Genomic DNA, 22,166 nt, shown 5'->3' on the forward strand with positions numbered 1-22,166 from the left:
CCAAAGCTCTGCTGTATAACAGCAATCAGTGCCCTTACCATGACACCAAAGCAGCACTCCTGTTAATGTAGGTATCTATCTGGTGTATTATAGTCTACCTACAGCAACAGACATCATACTTCTTCTATGTAATCACTTTCTGCTTCAGTCTTAATTTCACAGTGACATAAACGCATGCTTTCCTTCTCAAGCTGTGCATGGTCTCAGCCAGTAAACCAGGAGCAGTTTCAGGAAAATATTACATACTAATTTCAGTTTCTCATATAGCTACAAAACATTTTCTACACAGGGAAGCTTAGGAACTAAAGGTTTCGCTTTAATCTAAAAATGGTTTTGGTAAATTTGACAAAACGTACACTACAAAAGTATATTTGGGGATTAAATCTAGTCAGCAAAAGAAACATCATCTTAATTCGACAGAATGGACAAGGTTAGACTTCTTGGAGGTCCTGCTACTGAAACCAGAGCATTCAGGAGATTCTTAGTTTATTTTCATTTGTAATGAAGCAGTTCAAACATTCAGGTCACCCTCTATTTTGTCAAACTAAAAAAAAAAGGCAAAACAACCCTTTGTTTATTCACTATGATCAAAGTGACTTGGAAAGAAGGAAAAAAAGTCAATAATCTACTGTTTTCTGCTATTTGCAATCAAATTTAACCAATTATGTAAAAACCAAATGAAGAGCACAGATCATCTTTTTTAAGATATTGAGACACAGATGTCAAAATATCCATATAGATTCGTGTCTGAGAAAAAATGTGAGCCTCTTCCTCTGCAAATCTGAGTATTGGTATATGACCTCTTTGCACATCAGAAAGCATAAAGAACTGTATACACTAAAACCAAAAAACCCACATCATTATAACAGAGGGATACTTTCTCATTTCCTCAAACGGCAATGAAATGACTTGTCTCGCTTCTTGCATACCACAGCCTTAGATATTTAGGTATTAGACCTTAGAAACTTAGAAAATTACTATCTAGTTTTCTATATTCCTAATTGCCTGTCAAATATCAAAGTGTGCTATTACCATACAGGCCCCGGGGGCAGCGGGCTGCCCGCCCGGGAGGGCGCAGGGCAGCGGAGAGGGAGCGGGGCTGCACCGGGGCAGGCGGCACCCTCGGGGAGAGAAGCACAGGCAAGCGGCAGCAACCTGAGGCTTCTCTACCGCTCTCTTGTGACTAAAAGCTTCAAGGCCTAGCCCTCATTCTAAATAATAATTCTCTAATGCTGAGTAATGTGTCAGAACAAAAAACTATTGCAGAAAAATCTTCAGTAGGATAAAAAGATGTGTGCTCCTTAAAAAGGAGTTGATCTTCTAAAAAGCAGAAATATCTCAACTACCCACAAGCCCTTGATTTTTAATTTTTAAAAACCCTGAAATTTGAGTCTCACAAGAAAACCATAAAAAGGCTGAGGTTTAACTCATGCATTTTCATCATGTAGAGAGGGGATGTCAGTTTGTACTTACTGCATTCTAAGCGCTACACAACTTGCTTTGCTTCCCTTCATAATTACTCTAAATCAGGTTTTTTCCTCTCCCGTCCCGAGGTGTGGCTAAGGAGCAAGCCGTAGAAGGGCTTCCCCTGGCCCCACTGCAGCCACTACACACACCACAGCACAGAGAAGGCGGCTGTCAGGGTCTTGGCCTGCAAGGAAGGACTGAAGGACAAGGGCAGCGTGGGGATAGAACACAGCCCCTGCTGCCGTCCACGATTCCCACCTCTTTCAAAAGAAAGAACGCACCTATACCTGTCAACATTAAACAGTCCTCATAATCAGGCTCTGATCCTATTTGCCTGGCATGAAACAATTTTGGGGTTTTTTTAAGAATCTCAGCAACACACATTAAGTCAGTGCTGAACCTGGGGCTGTAGGTTTTCCAGCAGTATAGATGGCTGCTTCTGCAGAAGAAAGCTGTTTTAAAGACAGCAAACAGAAAAAAAAAAGGGATTATTTTTACTTTTACAAGATACTCCTTTAATATATGTATTTATTAGGATGCAAAAGCATTTTAGAGAATCACATCTCAATTTTGAGATGCTACACTAAAACATTGTTTAATCTGTAGATCTCTGCTCAATCTCACTTTTACCATGGAAGAAGAAAGGATTCTACGTTGCAGAAGTAGATACAGATGTATGGGATTGTTCTCGTGCCCATTTCTCATGCAACTTTGTAGAGGGATGGCAGTACTTCTGATTTATTTATTACCTTTCAAAAATGCAGATCACTTTCTAGATAAGCATAATTAGGTGTAAGAAAATAAACTAATTCTTAAGACTTTTGTACACATAGAAAGAAACACTTTCCTACACAAGGATATGTTATTATGAAATTACAACTGTAATGAATATATTTTTTTGATCTTTTGAAAGACCAAAGCACATACAGTTGAGGAAGCATGTATCTTCATCTGAAAAAGAACATCCTGTCAACTATCCAAATTTTTTGCACTGTTCAAAATATTTGTATAATACAAAAGCAAAGTATTAAAAAAATATAAACTATAACAAAACCAAACATTAAATTTTTATTATTTCAAACATTACAAAAGTTAGGGAGCAGTTTAAAAGAGTGAAAATGCCCACACAACATCTAGAAGTTGTCTGCAACTATATGCACAAAACCACTTGACACTGATCCAAGAGAAACAAATACTAATGACTTTGAAGAACCACAAAAAAAGACATTTCCACCAGCAATCTTGGAAAGAAACTTCTCAGTAATAGTCTAGAGCATGAGGTAGCAGAAAACTAAAAGAGATCTGTCAAGTAAAGGATATTTCGTATTATACATATACTATCATCTTTACAGAAAAATAGAACCTGAACACGTAAACTTGGTCATTGAGCTGCATCTCTAGTTTTGTTTTTTAGAATTATTTTTTTTGAAGACTACAGATCAGATAACTGAAACCGGAGTTTTACTATGTGTGCAGCTGGGCAGTATTTCACTTCAACAGATATATCTGCTAAATATGTTAGTTCATAAAAGGGAATTAAGTGAATCAACATCACATTTCTCCCAGATGTATACAAAATCAAGGAAGTAGACAAGTAATCAAGAGATCTTCATGAGAGATTAATTACATTAGGTATATAAATATAAATGACTATTTAAAAATGCAGAAGTACACTGTAAAGAATGTGAGGCTTTGAAGAAGGGAGAGTTTTTTCTAATTTTCAAGCAGCACAACAACACAGCATCTTAATTAGGAATTCTAATAAATGCAATTACTGTATGTAAACTACTACTTAAAGTCTTTGAAACCAAAATGAGCCCAGAAAACTGTGACTCAGTGCAGCATTGGTACAGTCCCCCATGCCGCCTCAAGTGTTTCCCCATGTACTTATGCAGATAACTGCTTGTCAAGATAAAAGTGAATAATGAAGTAGCTATCCAGGATCTGAATGACCATAACACTTTTGTGTTTGTTACACATTCACTAGGACTAAAACGACCAGTTTAACAAATCAGCTTAAAACGTGGAGTGTTATTTTACTCAAAGAAAACCTTTAAAATAATCAAATGTTATTTCTACTTTGGCTTCATTCGGATTAACCAGTGCTCAGCAGCACTCAAACCCCCTTAACTAGTTATTTACATTCAGCAGCACCAGAAGAAGATACAAACGCCTTTAAAACTCTTCACAATCATAAAATATTACACTTGAAGATACTTTCATGAGCCCCTGCCGGAAGATTGAAGATGTAGCAAGTTAAGGAAGCATTTTGATATAAGTTATTACCTGCACAAAACCACAAAACTTGTTTCAATACATATTGGTGTTTGCAAAAAAAGCAGCTAACGAGGTCTTCCCTATTTAAATAGGAGATGGAGAGAGCCATAGCTAGAGCAACCTCAGTACACTGATGAAGGAAAAACAAAACAAAACACACCAACAAGTCACCCAAAAGTTTCACCACTTCCCATCCCAGCAACATCTTTCATGAACTGTTCTCTCACCAGATGTGTTTAAATGCATAGTACTTCCAAGGAAAACAAATCACACTGACATTAAGATGCCAAGAAACTAGGATGACAAAAAAAAAAGGAAAAGCATTAAACATCTGGGCCTCAAAATTAATTTTGTCAAAATTGACTTACAAATCAGCATGGATTTTTATTTCTACTTCTGAAGACACTGAAGGTTCTAGATCCATCCATTACCTTGATCAAGTATATTTTTGACATATTTAGTTGGCACATTTTGTACTGTGTTGCGAATCAGTGTCACAAGCATAACCTAAATTATTTATCTTCCCATCCTTGTCTCAAGTCTCAACTAGTCAATCTTACCCTTCCCCTTTCACAAAACAGCGTGGAGAAAAAAGGATATCATTGCCTCAGACTGCAAGTGGCAGAGCAGCTTCTCTAAGGGAGGATAGCGGCACAGGGATGGAACGCAGCCCACCATGATTAGTTTGTGCTTGGCTCTTGTGATAGCAACATTAAGACGTCGCCAGTCCTTCAGGAGGGCGCCAAGCTGTTAAATAAACATAATATGCTTTTACGGTTCCTACTTGAAATTCAGGATTATGTGTAGATGGATGCATTTTGAAAATGAGGGTTTTAACTATTAAAATGACTGAAACAAAATTAACATGACCAACTTACATTGTCATCATTACTGTTCCTAACAAAAGATACAATTATGATACTTTTGTCTCTTCCTTGGTATTTGTCTACTGTGTTGACTTCCACTCTGTTCTCCTTCAATTTTCCCATCAAATCAGTGATTGTTTTTAGTTGATGTCTGTATGGTGATATAATGCCAATATCTGAAGACTTACAGCCCGCCTAAATGAAGAAGAAACAGAACAAAAAACCTGTCGCTGCAGTTAGCTCAGGATACTCATTACTGTCACAAGACCCTCAAGGTTTTTCTTAATTTTTGGTTTTGTTAGTAAATGCTACAAGATACTACATCTACACTAAGTTGTCAGTGGAACTCTAGGTATAACTGGTACTCACTAAAGAAAGTAGAAAACATTGGTTACTGCAAGCTCCCAAGCTTGCACAATGACAGATAGCCTTGAAATCCTAATTTTTCTTCCCTCAAACTGAGGTGTACATTCAGAACTCCTAGTCTGTACTAGTCCTGAAGTTGACCAGATGAAATAAGGAAGAAAGGCAAATACTCTCCCCTCCCTCACAAGGAAGTTCACATCTCTTAAAAGAATTTGGCATCCAGGTTTTTTTTGCATCCCAAATCCAACCAGGCAAGGGACAGGGAACTGAATGCAGATCTCAAGCTCCTCACTGTACTGACACATAGCCAACCTCTAATTTATTCTTCAATTTATTCCTCAAAGAATAACCCAATATATAAAGTGGTCATTACTATAGCAATAGAAAAGCTGTCCCTCAGAACAATGTAATAAAGTAAAAGATACCTTAATAAATAAGGATGTGAGGAGGAGTACTAGTTTAGCTTCTGTCACATTACTTACACCACCTTTTTCTGCATGTTCTGGTGCTGGGACCTTTAGAAAAATAAACAGAAAATAATGACTTTTGCGGTCTACAATGGCATACTATATTCTGATCCCTAACTTGCTGTATCGTATGTGTTTTTACATGAACAGTTTTACCAAAAAAATAAGGCTAAATGCCAAATTTTAGACAATCTAAGCGTTTATAATGTAATTTCAGAATACTGCAATTGCAAAACAAGTTGAAACAATCTCTAAGGTCCTTTCCAACCCAAACCTGTCTAAGGTTCTAGCCTGAAGTCTCAACAAAATCTAGAGCATTTTGGAAAGTGAAACTTTTCTGTTGGTTCTACAAACAGAACAGCTGTCTTATAGTCAAGATGGGTTTTTCAGGGAATTAAAAAAAATTTAAATGGAACAGAAACTTGAGCTTCCACATTACCAGTTTTGGTACAACTAATAGGTGAACAGTGTACAAGCCAGTTTCCTATTGGAACAAACCTTTTGCCCAGGACAAACTGTCTGCCTTTTCTGTGAAAGGCACAGCAGCTATCGAGGCATTCCTGGTAAAGGTCGCCCTGTTTAGTTCAGGCATTTTTAGCAATTTTTCCAAGTCACGAAAATAAAGACTGTGTTTCTTCTCAGATCACTGAGTAGATACTATTAGAACTGTTACTAAAAAAAAAATATCCTGTAGAATGTCCTGGAGAGCAGAGATTGGAGAGTTCTTTCCAAAGTCAGCACAAAAGATCATCAGTCAAGACAATTATTGTCAAAATGTAGTATTAACAGGAATCAACATAAAACCTGTTAAAGAGGAATATTGACTCAAATCTTCATAACCCAGTCACTAACTACAGTGACAGCAAGTACTAGAGATCAAAAATACGTACTAATTAATATTTTTCCACGTGCATTTAAACTCTTCCTCATTTTACTTAGTCTGGGGGTTTTGTATAATTCTTATCCACTCAAGTTTTAATTTTCTGGCAAAATTTTGAGTCTCCTGAAAGGACACACCTAAACCAACTTATTCCTCCCTCACACTTCAGTGTATAAAATGTCTGCAAAATCAATGGAGAATTATAACGATTCCTGCCCCTGGCACACAGCTTCGACACCACTGACCCTCACCCACTGGAAATGAGATCATTCTGTGGTTGCAGGGGCATCCCACTGTGACTACACATCGAGCTACATTCCATATATGAGAACAAAGTTTGTAGTACATTCAATTTTTTCTGAAATATTATCTGAATTAAACTTTACAGCTGCTCTTAGATGCAGTGTTTTCAGCAGTTGTACCACCCCAACTGATCATCTATACTAACAGCATTTTTACATGTCACACATTTTACTAGATAATCGTTTTTTAGTTACACATTTTACCATACCTAAGCTGTATGAAGTTTTACATGTTGACTGTATTGAGAACTTGCATCACAAATACAATTTTGGGAGAAGAACATAACGGACTTTACCTTTTCTGTGTTCAGAAAACATACAGGTGTGTCTGGATCAAGTACTTCTTTCAACCATGTTTTTGATGCATCTGCAAGCTCCAGTTTCAACTTTTTTAGGTTGGGCAAGCTCACAGTGGCATTTGACACCTTCTCTGAGCCACATTCCAGTTTGCCTTCATACACTAACATGTTACTCAGTGACATAATTTTACTAAAGATTTAAAAAAAATAAGAAAAGGTGTCAAATCTTATGGTTTCAATCCCACTTTAAAACCCCAGTGAAATAAATGTTTTAAATACCTATTCATTCTGTATTGCACAGTTAACTGGACAACAGCATTTTGGTTTTGTTCCAGCCTTTTAAATAAGCTTTCACTCATGCCAAGATCTCTGTTACAAAACAAAAACCAAAACACAAAAGTGTGTCAGTCAAAACATTGCAAGAGCCTTCCCAGAATTCATGTTACTAATAATTGTCCAGCAGCATTTTACCTTACCTTGCTTCTGCATTCAGTACAAGTGGAGGCAGCTGCTGATGATCTCCTACCAGCACAAACCTTTTGGAGCAGAACAGTGGGCCCAGACAGATGAGCTGGCTTATTTGGGAAGCTTCATCAACTATACAGAAATCAAATTGCTTCCGTACAAAGATGGGGTGATTCACTCCCATGCAAGACGTTGCTACCACTGGCTGAAAGATAAGATACAACTTACATCCTTTAGCACTACGTTTTCCAGGTTAAAATAAAAAAAATCCCATTAAACTAAACTAAAATGTAAAATAAATCAAATTATTAATACTTGAAATGGACCAGCACACCTTACACACACATTGGCCTCACATACTCTTGCACTGATTGCAAGTGACAAACTTTAGAGCAAGTTGTAGTTAATAACTTGTTCCTGCCCTGTGTTCAGAGTCATATCAGGTTCTATGCATATACAATTCATAGAGAGTGCTGAAATGACTACTGTAGAAAATTGTGGTTTGGGTTTTGTTTAAGTTCCAAAGAGACAATAAAACAGCAGCAGCAGCACGGTTCTTCCCAGTGCTGTGTTTCCACTGCAATCCAAAATGACTAAAATACAAAACGTTAAGTCACTTCCCTTAGGATTTCAATCATTCCCCTGCACTGTCTATTAACAAAAAGTGGCAGCCTTTGTAAAACTGGCATTTACTACAATTACCATGAAGCTTCATTCTTTCAATGAGTTTAATTTAAAGCTGCCACTGACTCAGTTTACTCAGTTCCCATTGCGGTTTGCATTAACAGTCAAAGGCAGCACTGATCTTTAAGTCAAAAAATGGGGTTTGCCAGTTGCCCAACAAGTACAAGTGGGAGGGGAAAAAAGGACAAACAGCAGCAATAGGTGAGTGAAGACAGAGAAGGCTGCAGCAATTAATCACCACTCCCACACAGATCTCAGATGAAAAGCACTGGAGTCTTTGGGACTTACAACTTACAATTATAAGTTACTTTGTGTGGACATAAACAATGCTTTTCAACTTTCAAACTGTTAATGTTGGTCATTATTGGCTATAAAGAAATTGAAGTGACACAGAGATCAATTACCTCTTTTAGCTCAGATTTTGTACAGCTGTAAGATATCCTTAGGATGGGTTCCTACTCTGCAGCACCCAAACCACCAGAATAGTAATGTAATTATCCTTAATAATTTGCAGGGCTAGCAAAAAACACTTCTCACCTGACTGCTATAGACCTCTTCCAAATCTGATACAGATTTGATTGACTTGGACCTGCAAATTTCTTCTTCTGTAAATTTCCGTATATCTGGATGAACCTTCTGAGCTCGCCCCAAGCGCAAGAAGCCAACTTTGAATTTGGCCAACTTTAGCAGGATATTGTCTACAGCAGTGTGTGTAAAACTAGTCAGAAGAACACTGAAGCCACAAGCAGAAAGAATTCTCACCTAATGGGTGATAAAGTGAAAGAAAAGAGAAAGTTATTAACAAGAATCAGCAATACGATGTTTGACTAGGTGAAAAGCACAAGCAGTTTTGGAGGGAACCAAGTATGACTTTGTTTCTATTAGTCCTTCTGGCCAGACCTGCCAGTTTGCTATTGTCAAAACAACATGGGCAGCAGACCTGATGGTTCTCAGCAGCAGCAGGCTCAGTGCACCTGCTGCAAACGGAACACTGACAACATCCACACGCGCTCGCAAACCACAGCTGCGAGGAAGGAACCGAACCCCAAAGATCCCCCCACATGGTGAGAACAAGTCAGGCAGCCCTGAAACACTGTTCTCCATGACAATTCAGCCACAACACATTCAGTAGAATGAGCTGATCTGATAATAGCAGCAGCTGCTTGCTCTCCAGCCTCCTCTTTTCCCACGAGATGACGACAACTGGAAGCAAGAGGACATTGCTATTTCAAGAAACTCGTTCGGCCCACCACCTGATTCCAGTATGCTCCCAGAGTCTGTTCCTGGGGAAAGGGAACCAACTAGAGGAGATAGCTAGCAGGCTGCCCAGAGCTTCAGCACCATGACTTTATACAGTTTATGGTGGACAAGTTACTGATTTCCCCAAGGAGTCCCTGTTTTGAACTGTAACAGGATTTGAGGACTTGATATTTGGAGCCAAAGAATTTTACATTAAAGTGTCACAGAAATGGTTAAATATCACACTTCAATCTCCTCCCTCCCACATATACTCCTACACAAGTAAAAGAAAATCCTGCTCCACAATATACATTTTAGTTCTACCAAATATAAGGTTTTAAGCAAAAAGAAATGTGTTTTCATTGCAATTACATAGATATCAGTAGACTAAGTCATGACTTTTTTTTTTTTTTTTTTTTTTTTTAGACAGAACACTTTATACAGTTTTAATGCTGTCCTCTAAATCTCACCCAAAAAATGTAAACATCAAGATACACAGTCTTACTAGAGCACATATTGTAGTAGTTTTTCCTGTTCCAGGCATACCCACAATAAGTGTGTAGTCTTCTGAAAGTAGCACTTGCTTCATCGCCTGTTTCTGAGGCTTATTTAAACCTTTGAGAAGAAAAATTAAAATGTCTACACTTGATAATTATTGTAATAACTACTGAAGTTAATAAAACAAAACTAGAGTTTCCTTCTCCACTAAGGCCCTTAAAGAAACAAATTGAGCAGAGGAGTTCTGTAGGTTCTAATGAATTATATTAAACATAATACACAAAACACATAGTAGAGGGTCTGATCTACAGTCCTAGAAATAAATCACTGAAGACATTTATATTCTTAAACCTTTTTGTGACTTTTTTTTTCTCAATATCCTAAATGACTGACTCCATGTGATACTGTGCACAGGCATTTCTATTTTATCATATCCACTTTCACATTCAGACATACATACTGCTCACAGCAAAGGGAAATGAGCTGCACATATAGCATCACCTTGTTTAGAAGAAACATTATATCAGAGCTGTTTTTCCCCAGTGATGCAAACCACTATTATGTTCCTCCTCTTTGGACTATGTAAAGCTCAAGTAAAAAAATAAGCCTTCAGACTGAGTTTTTATAAAAAGTTCTATTTGCTCTAAGAGAATTCAGTCAAATTTCTGTTTTCACAGACAACTCTGTTAGAAAACAATGAAATATTTTCAGCAAATGAGACACTGCCACATATCTAAACAAATTTTGTTTTTAAAGAAAAAAGCACCACAAAGCATCACACACTACAGAGCAGTCAAGTCAGCAAGAGTGATTATACAAGTGAATGCTTACACTAAAACCCATCTCCTTCCATTCCCTCAAAGTCTGCTTCCTCTACCCTAAGAGCCTTTGCCATTCCTTTCTTCTGTAAACATTAGCAATGCAATCATATGGCACAGTGTTTGAAACTGCAAGCTGCAGCAACTAAGTAAAATGAAGTTGTAAACTCATATCTGGGTCAGGTCTTCCAACTAATTTAAGACTAATTTAACCACAGGAAGACATAGCAAGGTAAGAACTTGGTTTTAATTTTTAAGCAGAAAACTATCACTGGACCCCAAAGCAGAAAACCTCCCTTACATTTAATGCGATATATGCTTTGGCTATAGAGACCTACTACCAAGTAGAGGATTTGGGGAAAAGTAACTTTGTACCCTTTAAAATATTTGCAACGGTTTCCTTTGCTTCCGGAGGAAGGACAGAGCTCAAATGCTGAATAAAACGTGGTTTGTGGAAGTCAATTATCAAGTTGCGGAGCCTTTCACTGTGGATAAACAAAAAAGACTCATCAGTTGAGCAGCTTTATCGAAAAATACTGAAAGTGTGAAATTAATTTCATTTTTCATACCTGACTTGGGAATCTCTCATCAGTTTAGAAAGGTTTTCAAAAGGGACTCCTATACCAAAATCTCCTTCTTCATGATCCAACCTAAATATGGTGTTCTTAGGGAGCTTTGACAAATTCCTGAAAGATGACAGGAACATGGACAAAATAATCCCATTTACAAGCTGTACGCTGAGGATTAAAGTTTCAGTAGTAAGTGTTAAATGATATCTTCCAGAGGTCCCAAAGTGAAGCAACAGCTAGAAGAAACACACTACTAACTGATCTAAAACAAACATGATCAGAGCCAATTTAAAGACCATATAGTCTGAATAATGAAAATTTCTATTAACACAATAACCACTGTATCCAAAGAGTCTCGTGTCAGAGACATAAGGAAATGGAGCTTGAAAGTATGCTTTTATTCCAACAACCTACTTAGACAGGTATGTACACTGACCAAGCAGTGACGTTTTCCATCAAGGTAAGAGAATTTCTGAAGGGTACTTCCCCAATTCCAGCAAAAGTCAGAACACATCAGAGCTTTATGAACACCTAGAAGTACCCTTCCTGAAGCCAGTATCATAGTGTCCTCAAGTATTTGTCCTTTTGTTCCATTACCTGCCCAACAAACAGGAGACTTTTGTCACACCAACTTCTCTAACGTAGCCAGTAGCCAAACCAAGTAAACCGTTTTCCTCTCCACTCACAACCACTCGATCACCAACCAACAGGTTTGTTCCAGGTATAACACCGTTTCTACGTTGGAAGAAGTGTAGATACTGTCCCTCAGAAATTTCCTGCACTTCATCAACTCTAATCATGTTTCCAACACAATCTCCAGCCTTCTCTCTGAAGATATTAGAAAAATAAATATATTTTAATATTAAGATCCTCTCAGTAATATAAAAAACAACCACAAGTGAAAGAGCCATACCACCCACAACCAACCATCAGAACCAAAATACAAATAAGAACCCACAAAAAGATACCCCCAAAACACATACAAGAAACAGGAAGATTAAATAGTCACTTCACAATAGTCACTTTGACCAGAAAAGGGTTGTAAAAATATGTAGAAACCTTATACTCGTTCAAAGAACAGACTCCAATATTTCAGCTAAATTTATTTGTAATTTTCCTTTAAAAACAAATTACAGACATGTATGGATCCATTTCACTAATATGTTCTGTGTTTGCTTATGGAGTTGCTTGTTTCACTTCAAACAACTCAGGTGCATTTCACTTCTACAGATGTCTTGAAATGAGCCTACAAACTGCCAAATATTTTTTCCACAGCTGCTAGACTAGGTGATGTATAATAACACAGTACCTTCAGCCAACAAGAACCCTTAGTCTGCTTTTATCCACATGCACAGCCACGCCTAAGAGCATGGTTCAAAACACATCCCTGTGTCAAGTAAACCCTCAGGAAGCCACCAGCAAGCTGGGCTCACAGTCAGCACCCAGCCTCAGCCCCAGAGGCAAACAGAATTATATGAATTCTACTTCTGAAAACTGAGGCTGCAGTTCACTGCTTTCTAGGTGTGACTTAACAGAAAAACAAGTATCATATTGCAAATACAAACCCAGTAAATCTATTAGGCTAATGTCTCCCTTAGGTCACATTCCACAAAAAACCTACCTATGCAAGTAGCATATGTGACTATTTCTACAAGCACGAGAAAACATTTAGTTTTCTGCTAAGTGAAAACACAAGATGGTAACGCCTCGCTTCCAGTTATTTAAGGGAGCAGCATTTGTACCAGGTTAGACATTACACCTTACCTTTCCATGGAGGGCATCATCCATATATTTTTATATCCCTTTTTACCCTCTCCGCTTTGCAGCTCCAGGGTCAACATTAGATACCACAGGCTGAAATACTCCAAGTGGGAAGGTTTCAAGTGCCGGGTCTCTGTTTCAACAACTGGTACCATAGCAGGAGGAAAAGACACACTGGCCATCTTTTGTTCTACAGCTCTAGAAAAAGAACCAAAACACAGGAAAAAGTCAACTCATATCTTTTTTTCTTGCAAGTCTATGTGTACGTAATACCAATCTAAATATATACTGTAAGATACCAGATAGATAAATTTTATCATCACTGAAACAAAGTTGAATCTGTATCCTTTGTTCACATGAACAATCTCATATTAGTAACTTGATATCATCTCTGTGATTTTTGAATTAAGGACAATAAGTTAGTCAAAGCCCAATTAAAGACATTTCAAAGACAGTACTGTATACATTTAGATAGTTGATTTTTTATTTCTTTTTAGTACCATATGAATACCATACTGAGATTTATCTAAGCAAAGGGGATTTAATAGTTAATACACAAGCAGACAAGTCAGTTTATCTCAGAACTAAATATCAAGACATTATACCTAATCATGTAAACAAAATACAAAGAGAAGATTATTAGTTCAGAAGTTAATAGTTGCCCAGTTAGTAATAATTCTGTTGCTATAGCAACTGAATATTAGAAGCAATATTTCACAAAAACTAGGTTACAAAAGCATATTATGTGTGTCCACAAAGCTAGCTCCCTCAACATACTTTTACCCCTACAATATTAAAAACAATCAGGCATTATATTTACATAAAATCACCCCTAAAGCTCTCCTGTTCCAACATCTCATTTGATCTCTTCAGTACAAAATTTGTTCTGGGTTTTGTGCAGCATAAAAACAATACTAAAAAAGTTTTAAAAGCAATAATGCTATGTGAAAATTTATCAAATATTTACTCGTGTCTTCTCTTTAACAGGAGATCCACTAACACTTCAGCAGAGTATTATCGATGTATCATTACTTGTGTGATACTCCACAGGGAAACAACCTTCTACAATCAGAGAGCTGTTGTCCAGCCATAATTCAGCCTCATAAGACTGCCCATTTCAAAGAGCTGCAAAAAATATAGCTTTTTCAAACCATAATTATTAACTTAGATATAACAGAAATCTGTTATCGTCATCAAGTATTTTGTTGAGACATCTCATATTTTGTCTTGCAGTAAGTGTATCTGAGCAAACACATCAAGTCTCTGAGTTCAGGGACTTGCACTATAAAAGTTTCAGTGGGGTCTATGGAACGTTCTTTTGGGGTGCAAGAGTCCTCAATGAAAGAAAAGAGATACTGTCAACCATGACAGTGAAATCACAGTATCAAAAGTTACAATTGTTCAAGATTATTTTAAAAAACACAAGTCAAACTTTTTTTTACCTGCTATATAGAAAGCAATTGTGTATTTGGGAGCAATATTTACAGGCTTGACTGTCATCGATTACAGGAGGCAAAGCAGCAAGCTGTGAATGCTCTTTTCCCACAGCAGATTTATACGTACTGTGCGTTAAGTAGAAGGCCACATGATTTCTTAACTTCATTAATTCTGTCAAGAAAAGAACAAACTTTGTTTTGTTTTGTTTGTAATACCTTCTAACTCAAAAGTAACTAGGCATCAGCTTTTTAGTTGATTAAGAAGTGAGTATTCATATAGCAAAGTCCTGGTCAAGTTTTTAATCTAATCTTACTGGAATTAGTAACATTAAAACAAGTGATTACCTCTCTAAGTACGGATACATTCATGAGAGTAAACTTTTAAGTATTACTAAAGTGTTTAATTTTAATTAAGATAATTATGGTTTCTGGGGAAGGGGAACAACTTTACCTCTTCGGTCCATGCGAGTTCCTGAAACAGGGTACATAGTACCAGTTTTAAGATAAAGAAGAAATCCAGCTTCAGGATCTACTCTCCGTTCTAAGTTCATCAATGTATAAAGAATAACCTGAAAATATTAAATATAAACTTATTAACAATGTATTAAAACCAAAATACATTATAAGCTGTATTTAGTTTTTCCATCCTTTATATGGTTAAGCAGCCACTAGTATCACAAGTAATCTAAAAGCTATAAGTAGTAAGCACCTAACCAAGGATTAAAAGGCATCTTCCTTAAAAGCTTGTAACAAAGCTACTACATCTAGATCAGGCCAGCTATCTGGAAGGACGCACGACACTAATTCCTGAAGCAGTCTGCCTCAACCTGAATGTAGTAAGAGGAGACTACAAACCAGATATTTCAGGATAAAAACTATAAACGTGTTTGGAAGTGGGTAATGTATATACTTCTCAGTTCACTTTCATTTTATTTCAGCAGCCTTGGGCATGCCAGGATCAGCCACCACCCATAAATCTAGACTATACCACATACAAAGTGTCTGACATTCATAAGACAAAATAGGTCATCTAATAAAATAAAAAAGTATGCATAGCCAACAACAGTGAAATTAGACATTTGGGTTTTTACCTGACTTCTGTGCTCTATGGAATTAGATTCCTTGCCAGACTTGAGCTCTAAGGGCATTATCCTGGACTGTACTCCAGACTGGCGATGGATTTTCACTCTGGCTGTAACATCAATCTTACCCTTTAACCCAAACCTGGGAGACCAGATATTCTCTTCAATGTCTAAGATATCTACAATCTCTATCTTAGAAGACAAATCTTCTGGTTTTTCATGACTTGACCTAGGAAGAATGTTAAGTCAGAAGTTAACAATTTCCCTTAATTCTTAATATTCAAATATTAGAATGCATTGTAATTAAATACATCTTTTGCATTACAGGTGCTCTTTAGGTATGACCTTTGGAAATAAAGCACATCGAGTCTCACTCAAACTATCTTCCCATTAACAGAGAAAGTATCATATCAAGAAGTTACTTTAAATTGCACATTGGCATGCAGTTTTGCTACTCACCTTAATTTCAAAGTTTAAAGAGAATCTTAAACTGGTTTTAATATTTTTTCTTTTCTGTATAATCATACCCTAAAATACTTTGTTTCTTCGAAACGTTTAATATAATACACTAGAAAGTAGCATACAGATTTTACTCAGACCTGCCATTTCACTGAAACTTTAAACACCCTGGGGCTATTACAATTAATAGCAAGAACCTATAGACAGGAAAGGCTCAGCAGCAGCTGAGTAAAATCACCATGTCACTGATAAACTGTTATCTTAGTGAAGAAGTACATTTGATCAGAAAATAGTTTTTCATTCTGATTTGTAGTCTTTCACATATCTACAGTAACTTCTAGCTTAGATAGTATATCAAATATGCTTCCTTTCATAATTACTAAAATTTCTACTTCTTACCACATCTTTTCAAGGACTTTAAGTCCAAAAAGATCTTTATGTCAGTTCACCCTCAGTCTTAACATCTTCCCTGGTACTCACAATGGCAACTAAACATGCAGCGCTCTAGCTATTTTGGCAGTGAGGCCATGAATTGGCTTCATATCACGGAACAGATTTGCATTAGAAGTCTTACTCTAAAAATTAAAAGTAAACCAAACAAAATATACAAGGTAGAATGGTTCTAGTTTTTAATTCTGGCTTCTTACAGTTTTAGTTGCATTTTATTTTGGTTAGCTGGATTATGCAAGAAGTCTTCCGCCCATTTGAAAAACGATGGCAAATATTCTTCCACTTCCTGCATTATTTCCATTTGTTTGAGATTTAAGTGATACCTAAAAAATAAAGCCATGCACATTAAGGAGACAGAAATATTAGATCTGCTATTAGTACAAGATTTTGCCTCAAGTAACAACAAGATTAATGAAATAACTTTCAAGTTTTAATAAACATCCATAAATCGTAGATGATTCATTAAGGTTCAACTCAACTAATTCATAGAACTATAACTGAATATCCATTTCAGGAGACAGAATACACTATGTTCATTTCTGATGTAACTTTTGAAGCAACAGGCGTAGCACAATGAAAGCATCAGTACAGTAGATGTGATGAAACAAAGATAATAGTTAGACTGCAAGAAAGGAGTACCAGACTCATACATACATTTTTTAATGGCTATTCCTACGCTTTATGCAAAATTGAAAACATTAAAAAAAAATTTAAAAGACCTTTGCTTTTTGTCTGAATACACTGATGTGCTACTTGTTCTTCACATACATTTTGACAGGCTTCAGATCATTTTAATTGGAAAGGAATCATGATCCTCTGCAGTCGCTACAGTTACAAATACACAAGAAAGCGGAAGTCTCATTAGACAGAACCTAATCATGTGGCATTAGATAATTAAGTACCAGCATTCACTGGAAATAACATCATTATTCTACAGCAACAAAGAAATATAAGTGCATTTTGCACTAAAAGATTTATACAAGTGCAAATGACCACAGCCAGCAGACTTACATAACTTACTTTTAAATCCCAACAAATAGCAGCCTACATATGCAAAGAGGAATTGCAAATCAACAGTTTCAAACAGAGGCCCAGAGTGACACAAAAGCCTCTAAGCGATCTTACTGATCACAGTTCAAAACAGCTACCCTCTTAACAGAACTAGAGTAATACATCTGGTTACAGTTTTAACTTCCAACTCATCTGGAGCTAACAAATACTGGCATTGCCCAACATACAATTTATAATATTCTAGATATAATATTTTTTATATGACTTGAATCAGATTTTAATTCATCTGCAATAAAATCTTAAAACCACATTGTCATTTTCTAATGGAAATGTGACGTCTATTTATTTGGCTACCATTTCTGTCAGCTTTGCAGAGAAAATAAGTTGAAGGTCCTCTAACAAGTGAGCCATTAAGTAACTTGATAAAGTATATGAAAACATCAGACATCTCAATGCTTGGTCAGTCACATGTTTCTAGTTCATCTCCTGAGGATCAAAATTAATTATGTTTGTCACATTTAACTCAGCTTTGGGAGATGCCTGGAAATCTAAATGTTACAGCCATAAGCCCTTCAACCTGCTTGGACTGAAAAACAGTAACTACATAGTTACTCCAGAAGCATAGTTCAGATCTATAGAAGTAGCTCAGCAGGGAAGACAAGTTAAATTACATTATGAAACAGGGAATCATCTTACTAAAAAGATACCTAAGTTTCATTAAGCAAGGTCATTTGCCAGAATATTCTCCCAATACTAGTGCTATATTTTTTAAATTATAACTGTACCTGCTAGTTCAAGTGTCCCTACTCTATCTTCCAAACATAAAAGACACCTGCAATGTTACTTACATTTCTCTGAGATACTTTTGTCCATACACAATTTTATTTGCTAGTTCTTCTACTTTTTCTCGTGCCAAGTTATTCGTTACCGATTGCTGGAAAATTTCATGAAGAATTGTACCAATGAGTGTTTGGCGTGAACCAGACTCTGAGCCCTGCAACAGATGTTATATAACACACATACACACATGAAGATTTATACCTACTTCATACCAACTTTTCTATTAAATTTCTGAGTTTTATTTGCTGCACATGATGGACTGCTTTATTTAATTGCAAGATCATTAGAGCATCCACCTCGCTAACTAATATCCATTCAAACCTGATGGTGAAAACAGGCAAATTGAAGTGGATCTCTCCTATTGCTTCATCTCTCAATTTTATCCCAACCCTGATAATGTTACGATACAATCCTTATGTGATTGACAGGTGAGAAACAAAGGCACAGATTAATTTTAATCTTGATCAAGTTTTCCCTGTGGCCAGTATTAACAGCAGTATTTCTTAATGCAAATACTTACTTCATAGTCTTACAGATACTATTTATTGCATGAGTCAGTTTTTTCTGTTACCAACCTGCACAGAATTATTCCAAGTATCACCAAAATGGCTCAGAAACCCATCACCAGGACTGGGCTCTGTAGACTCATAAGAATTGAAAGTGGTAGTAAGTTATGACCTCTGCACAAGCCACCACCAAACAACTGGAAATCTAATCACTGTGGTTTAAGTACATACTGGTACCTTTTACAGACCTGCCACGTGGGGGTTGCACTCACCACTGGTGAGTGGTGTTACCCCAGGGTTAGGACCCCTCTGCATTGTTCCTTCCAAATCATTAGTTCACTCTCATCACTCTGCTAATGAAAGGCTGACACCATTTCACAGTCTTAATCTCCTCGTACTTAATTTTCTTGTTTCAGTCCCAGGCTCCCAGGTAGCCTAATTACCACTCCATTATGACTCCCTTTCCCATTTGGATTTATAATCCTACTATATCTGGAAGTTATCCTCAGCTGAAACTCGCAGCTGTTGCTTCTCTGCCATCCACATATCAGTAAGGACACTTCCACAAGAAACTTCTCTTTCCAAGTTCCAGCAGCTGGATTCAGATTCCAAAGTTAATCCACACCCATTCTTAACAGAATTGGCTGATTTTTTTCAGAGACTTTTACGTTGGCTGAGTGTGGTTACTTTTGTATATGGTCAACAAGAGTCACATTCATCACAAGGATTCACATCCACACAAAATGTGGCAAGAGATTCTGAAAAGTGTTGCCAGAATTTTAAGTGGGAAAACCATTTCTTAGTCTCACTACCTATATTAAAAATACAGAATTATATCAGCCACAATTCTCAAAAAACTCAAGATGTTCAGAGGCAATTTTCATTCTAAATTTTTCTATGTTATAAACGTCATGAATAGCTAACGTCAACATTTTACAATATAGCATCTCAGCCAGTTTTAGTGTTGAGCTAAACCACCAGCCTCAGTGGAACAGTAACCCACCAAGACGCTTGATGCTCTAGAATTAACACTTACCTTAAACCTTTCGCTCAGCACTGCTCTTCTCATACATCGAATACTATTTGATATTGTAGTGCCAGAAAGCAGCAGATCTGGGTAAAGAACCAGGTATCCAGACTGTTGATTTATGACCCAGGTACCAGAGCTACATTCCCCTTCTAAATGAATGATGTCTCCTGGAACAACCGGCACAGACTCCCTATAACACAACACATTTGAACAACCATTTGCAAGTTATGGACACAAGGTATTAGAAATTAGACATTAATATATCAAATTCAACATACTTTGAAGCAGGCTATTGTGATTCTTTTAAGAAGTGGATCTAAATAAATTCTGAAAGTAAATAAAGGAATTTTTATTGCCAAAACTTTGATAGCTTTGAGTACTGAATCATGCATCAGGACAGCCTGAACGTAGGGCAATACTGTTGACTTCAGGTTATTCCAGATCCATGTACTGAGCCACTTCAGTATTGTTATGTTTTATATTGACATACTACTTTTTCATTACATGGGATCTATCTTTTTACTTAACAATTCTGCTTGTTTCAGCAACTCAGCAAAACCTAAAAAAGTATTTATTGATTTAGAAGTGTCAGTGTTCAAGATCTTTTATATATTTTTCCTTCAAGAAATGGAGCCTTATACTTTTCTCCCATCTTTCAGGTCTGCATGCAAATGAAAAGCGGTGCCAATTAGTTTGTGCATGCCCATGTGTTTCACAAGAGCTAGTCTTTTCTTCTTTAACACACCACGCAATGCACAAACACCTAAATTAGAATCCTATCCTTACTTGAAAAAACTTTTGCAATAGAGCTCAAGCTAAGGTGATTTTAAGAGACGGAATAAAACCTGACATTTTACAGACATAGCTTTGTACCTTTATGTGTACAATAAGCGTACATCATTTGGAACACTTCTCATTATTGCTAGACAATACTTTAAGAAAATAGCTTGCTTTGTACTAACAAACAGCAAGACAATAAGCTCAGAGACAAAATTTTAAGGTAGCAATAATCACGCAACACAAGTTACATGACATCAGTTCTCTCAAGATGAATATTCATTACACTAATATACCGAAAATATTGAGTTAGATAAAGGTTGTTTTATCATTCTGTATCACTTAAGACAGTAAAGCTCATCTCAAAGGCAACACAAAGAAAATTGACTTAATAATCCAGTATTTCATCCTCTCTTCAGACATCTACATTTCTGTATGGATTACCAGCCATTCCTAAGAATGCACAGTTGTGTATTTTCCAGTGACTCAGATGCTGTAATTGTCAAGTGTTTCTCAGGGTCACTTCCATTTCTCTGTATTACGCTGACGTCCAACACACGGTATCTGTTGTTCAACCCATTCCTAAGTATTGTGTCAGGGGAGCCAGTCACTTTCTTCTGAAAGCTAAAGTAACAATTCATTAATGCAAAGACATGACACTATTTGAAAATAACCAACCCATACCCAAGAAGAGGGAAAGTTTCATGCATGAACCCAACTGGAACCCTCTTCAATTTTTATATATATATACATATATATATATATTTAGCAGGTCGTTATAGCTCTATACAGGCAGTGTAGGAAAACTCTCTGGTAATGTTTCCATGTTGTCTCTTTGGGTGACAGGGATGAAAAACAAGCATTCAGACATATAGACATAAGGAAGGAGACATAAATATTAAGTTAGTTGCTATTTACTGCAGCTACGGCTCTTCCTTTTGGTGTCCATATATCTGTACTCACTTAGAAGTTAACTATAACGGCACTGCAACCCTGTGCTTGTGAGAAAGCCTGTGTCTCTTTGAACACTGTAAACGACATAAGAATCCCCACAATCACCCACGCACATCAAATACAAAGAACTTTTTCCCACTTAACCCCAACATAATTAGAAGGTTCAGTTTTCACCTGGCCAATAGCTAAAGTTTCAGATAGAGTTCAGGCCAGCCGCTCCCGACACCAAAGGGTGCCTGCCAGCGCCCCAGGGCACAGGCAAGGGCAGAGCTCGCACCAGGCGCCCGCAGCCCGGCCGCAGCCCGCCCCGCCCAGCGCAAATACCAGTTACTCGTTGAGCAACGGTTCTCACTCGTTACTCCGGGCAGTCCCCAGCGCTTCCCAAGCCTGTGCCGCCCCGTCCCCGCTCCGGCGGCCCTCAGGACCCCTTCCCACCTTCCCGCGCGCGGAGGGGCCGGGAGAGGCGCCAAGCGGGGGAAGTAACTTGAAATTTCAAATCCCGGCGCTCGCGGCCGTTCCCGCCCACTTTATTCATCACACACACACACACACACACACACACACACTCGGTCGCTACCTCTCCGCCATGAGCAAGCCCGCCGCCACGCACGACTCGTCCCGCCTCAGCTCCGCAACCGAGCACCGACACCAGCAGGCGCGGGC

General features: G+C 37.4%; 1 protein-coding gene across 1 annotated transcript; it reads right to left on the minus strand.

Annotated features, from left to right (window-relative positions):
* Positions 1 to 2,771: 2,771 nt before the first annotated feature.
* Positions 2,772 to 22,129, minus strand: DNA2 (DNA replication helicase/nuclease 2). The gene is made up of 21 exons (XM_026851922.1): positions 22,081 to 22,129; positions 20,994 to 21,173; positions 19,779 to 19,962; positions 18,245 to 18,390; positions 16,583 to 16,708; positions 15,486 to 15,705; positions 14,846 to 14,963; positions 14,401 to 14,566; positions 12,962 to 13,156; positions 11,795 to 12,025; positions 11,198 to 11,314; positions 11,004 to 11,113; positions 9,818 to 9,927; positions 8,611 to 8,835; positions 7,401 to 7,594; positions 7,204 to 7,293; positions 6,922 to 7,114; positions 5,402 to 5,491; positions 4,623 to 4,805; positions 4,345 to 4,491; positions 2,772 to 3,715 (listed from the first exon to the last, which is right to left on the minus strand). Exons 1-21 carry the CDS (start codon positions 22,089 to 22,091, stop codon positions 3,659 to 3,661), a joined length of 3,093 nt encoding a protein of 1,030 aa, XP_026707723.1. The 5' UTR covers positions 22,092 to 22,129; the 3' UTR covers positions 2,772 to 3,658.
* Between the last annotated feature and the right edge of the window lie 37 nt (positions 22,130 to 22,166).

Source organism: Athene cunicularia, assembly GCF_003259725.1.
Source record: "Athene cunicularia isolate RWA chromosome 6 unlocalized genomic scaffold, athCun1 chr6_part2, whole genome shotgun sequence".
In the NCBI taxonomy this organism is placed as follows: domain Eukaryota; kingdom Metazoa; phylum Chordata; class Aves; order Strigiformes; family Strigidae; genus Athene; species Athene cunicularia.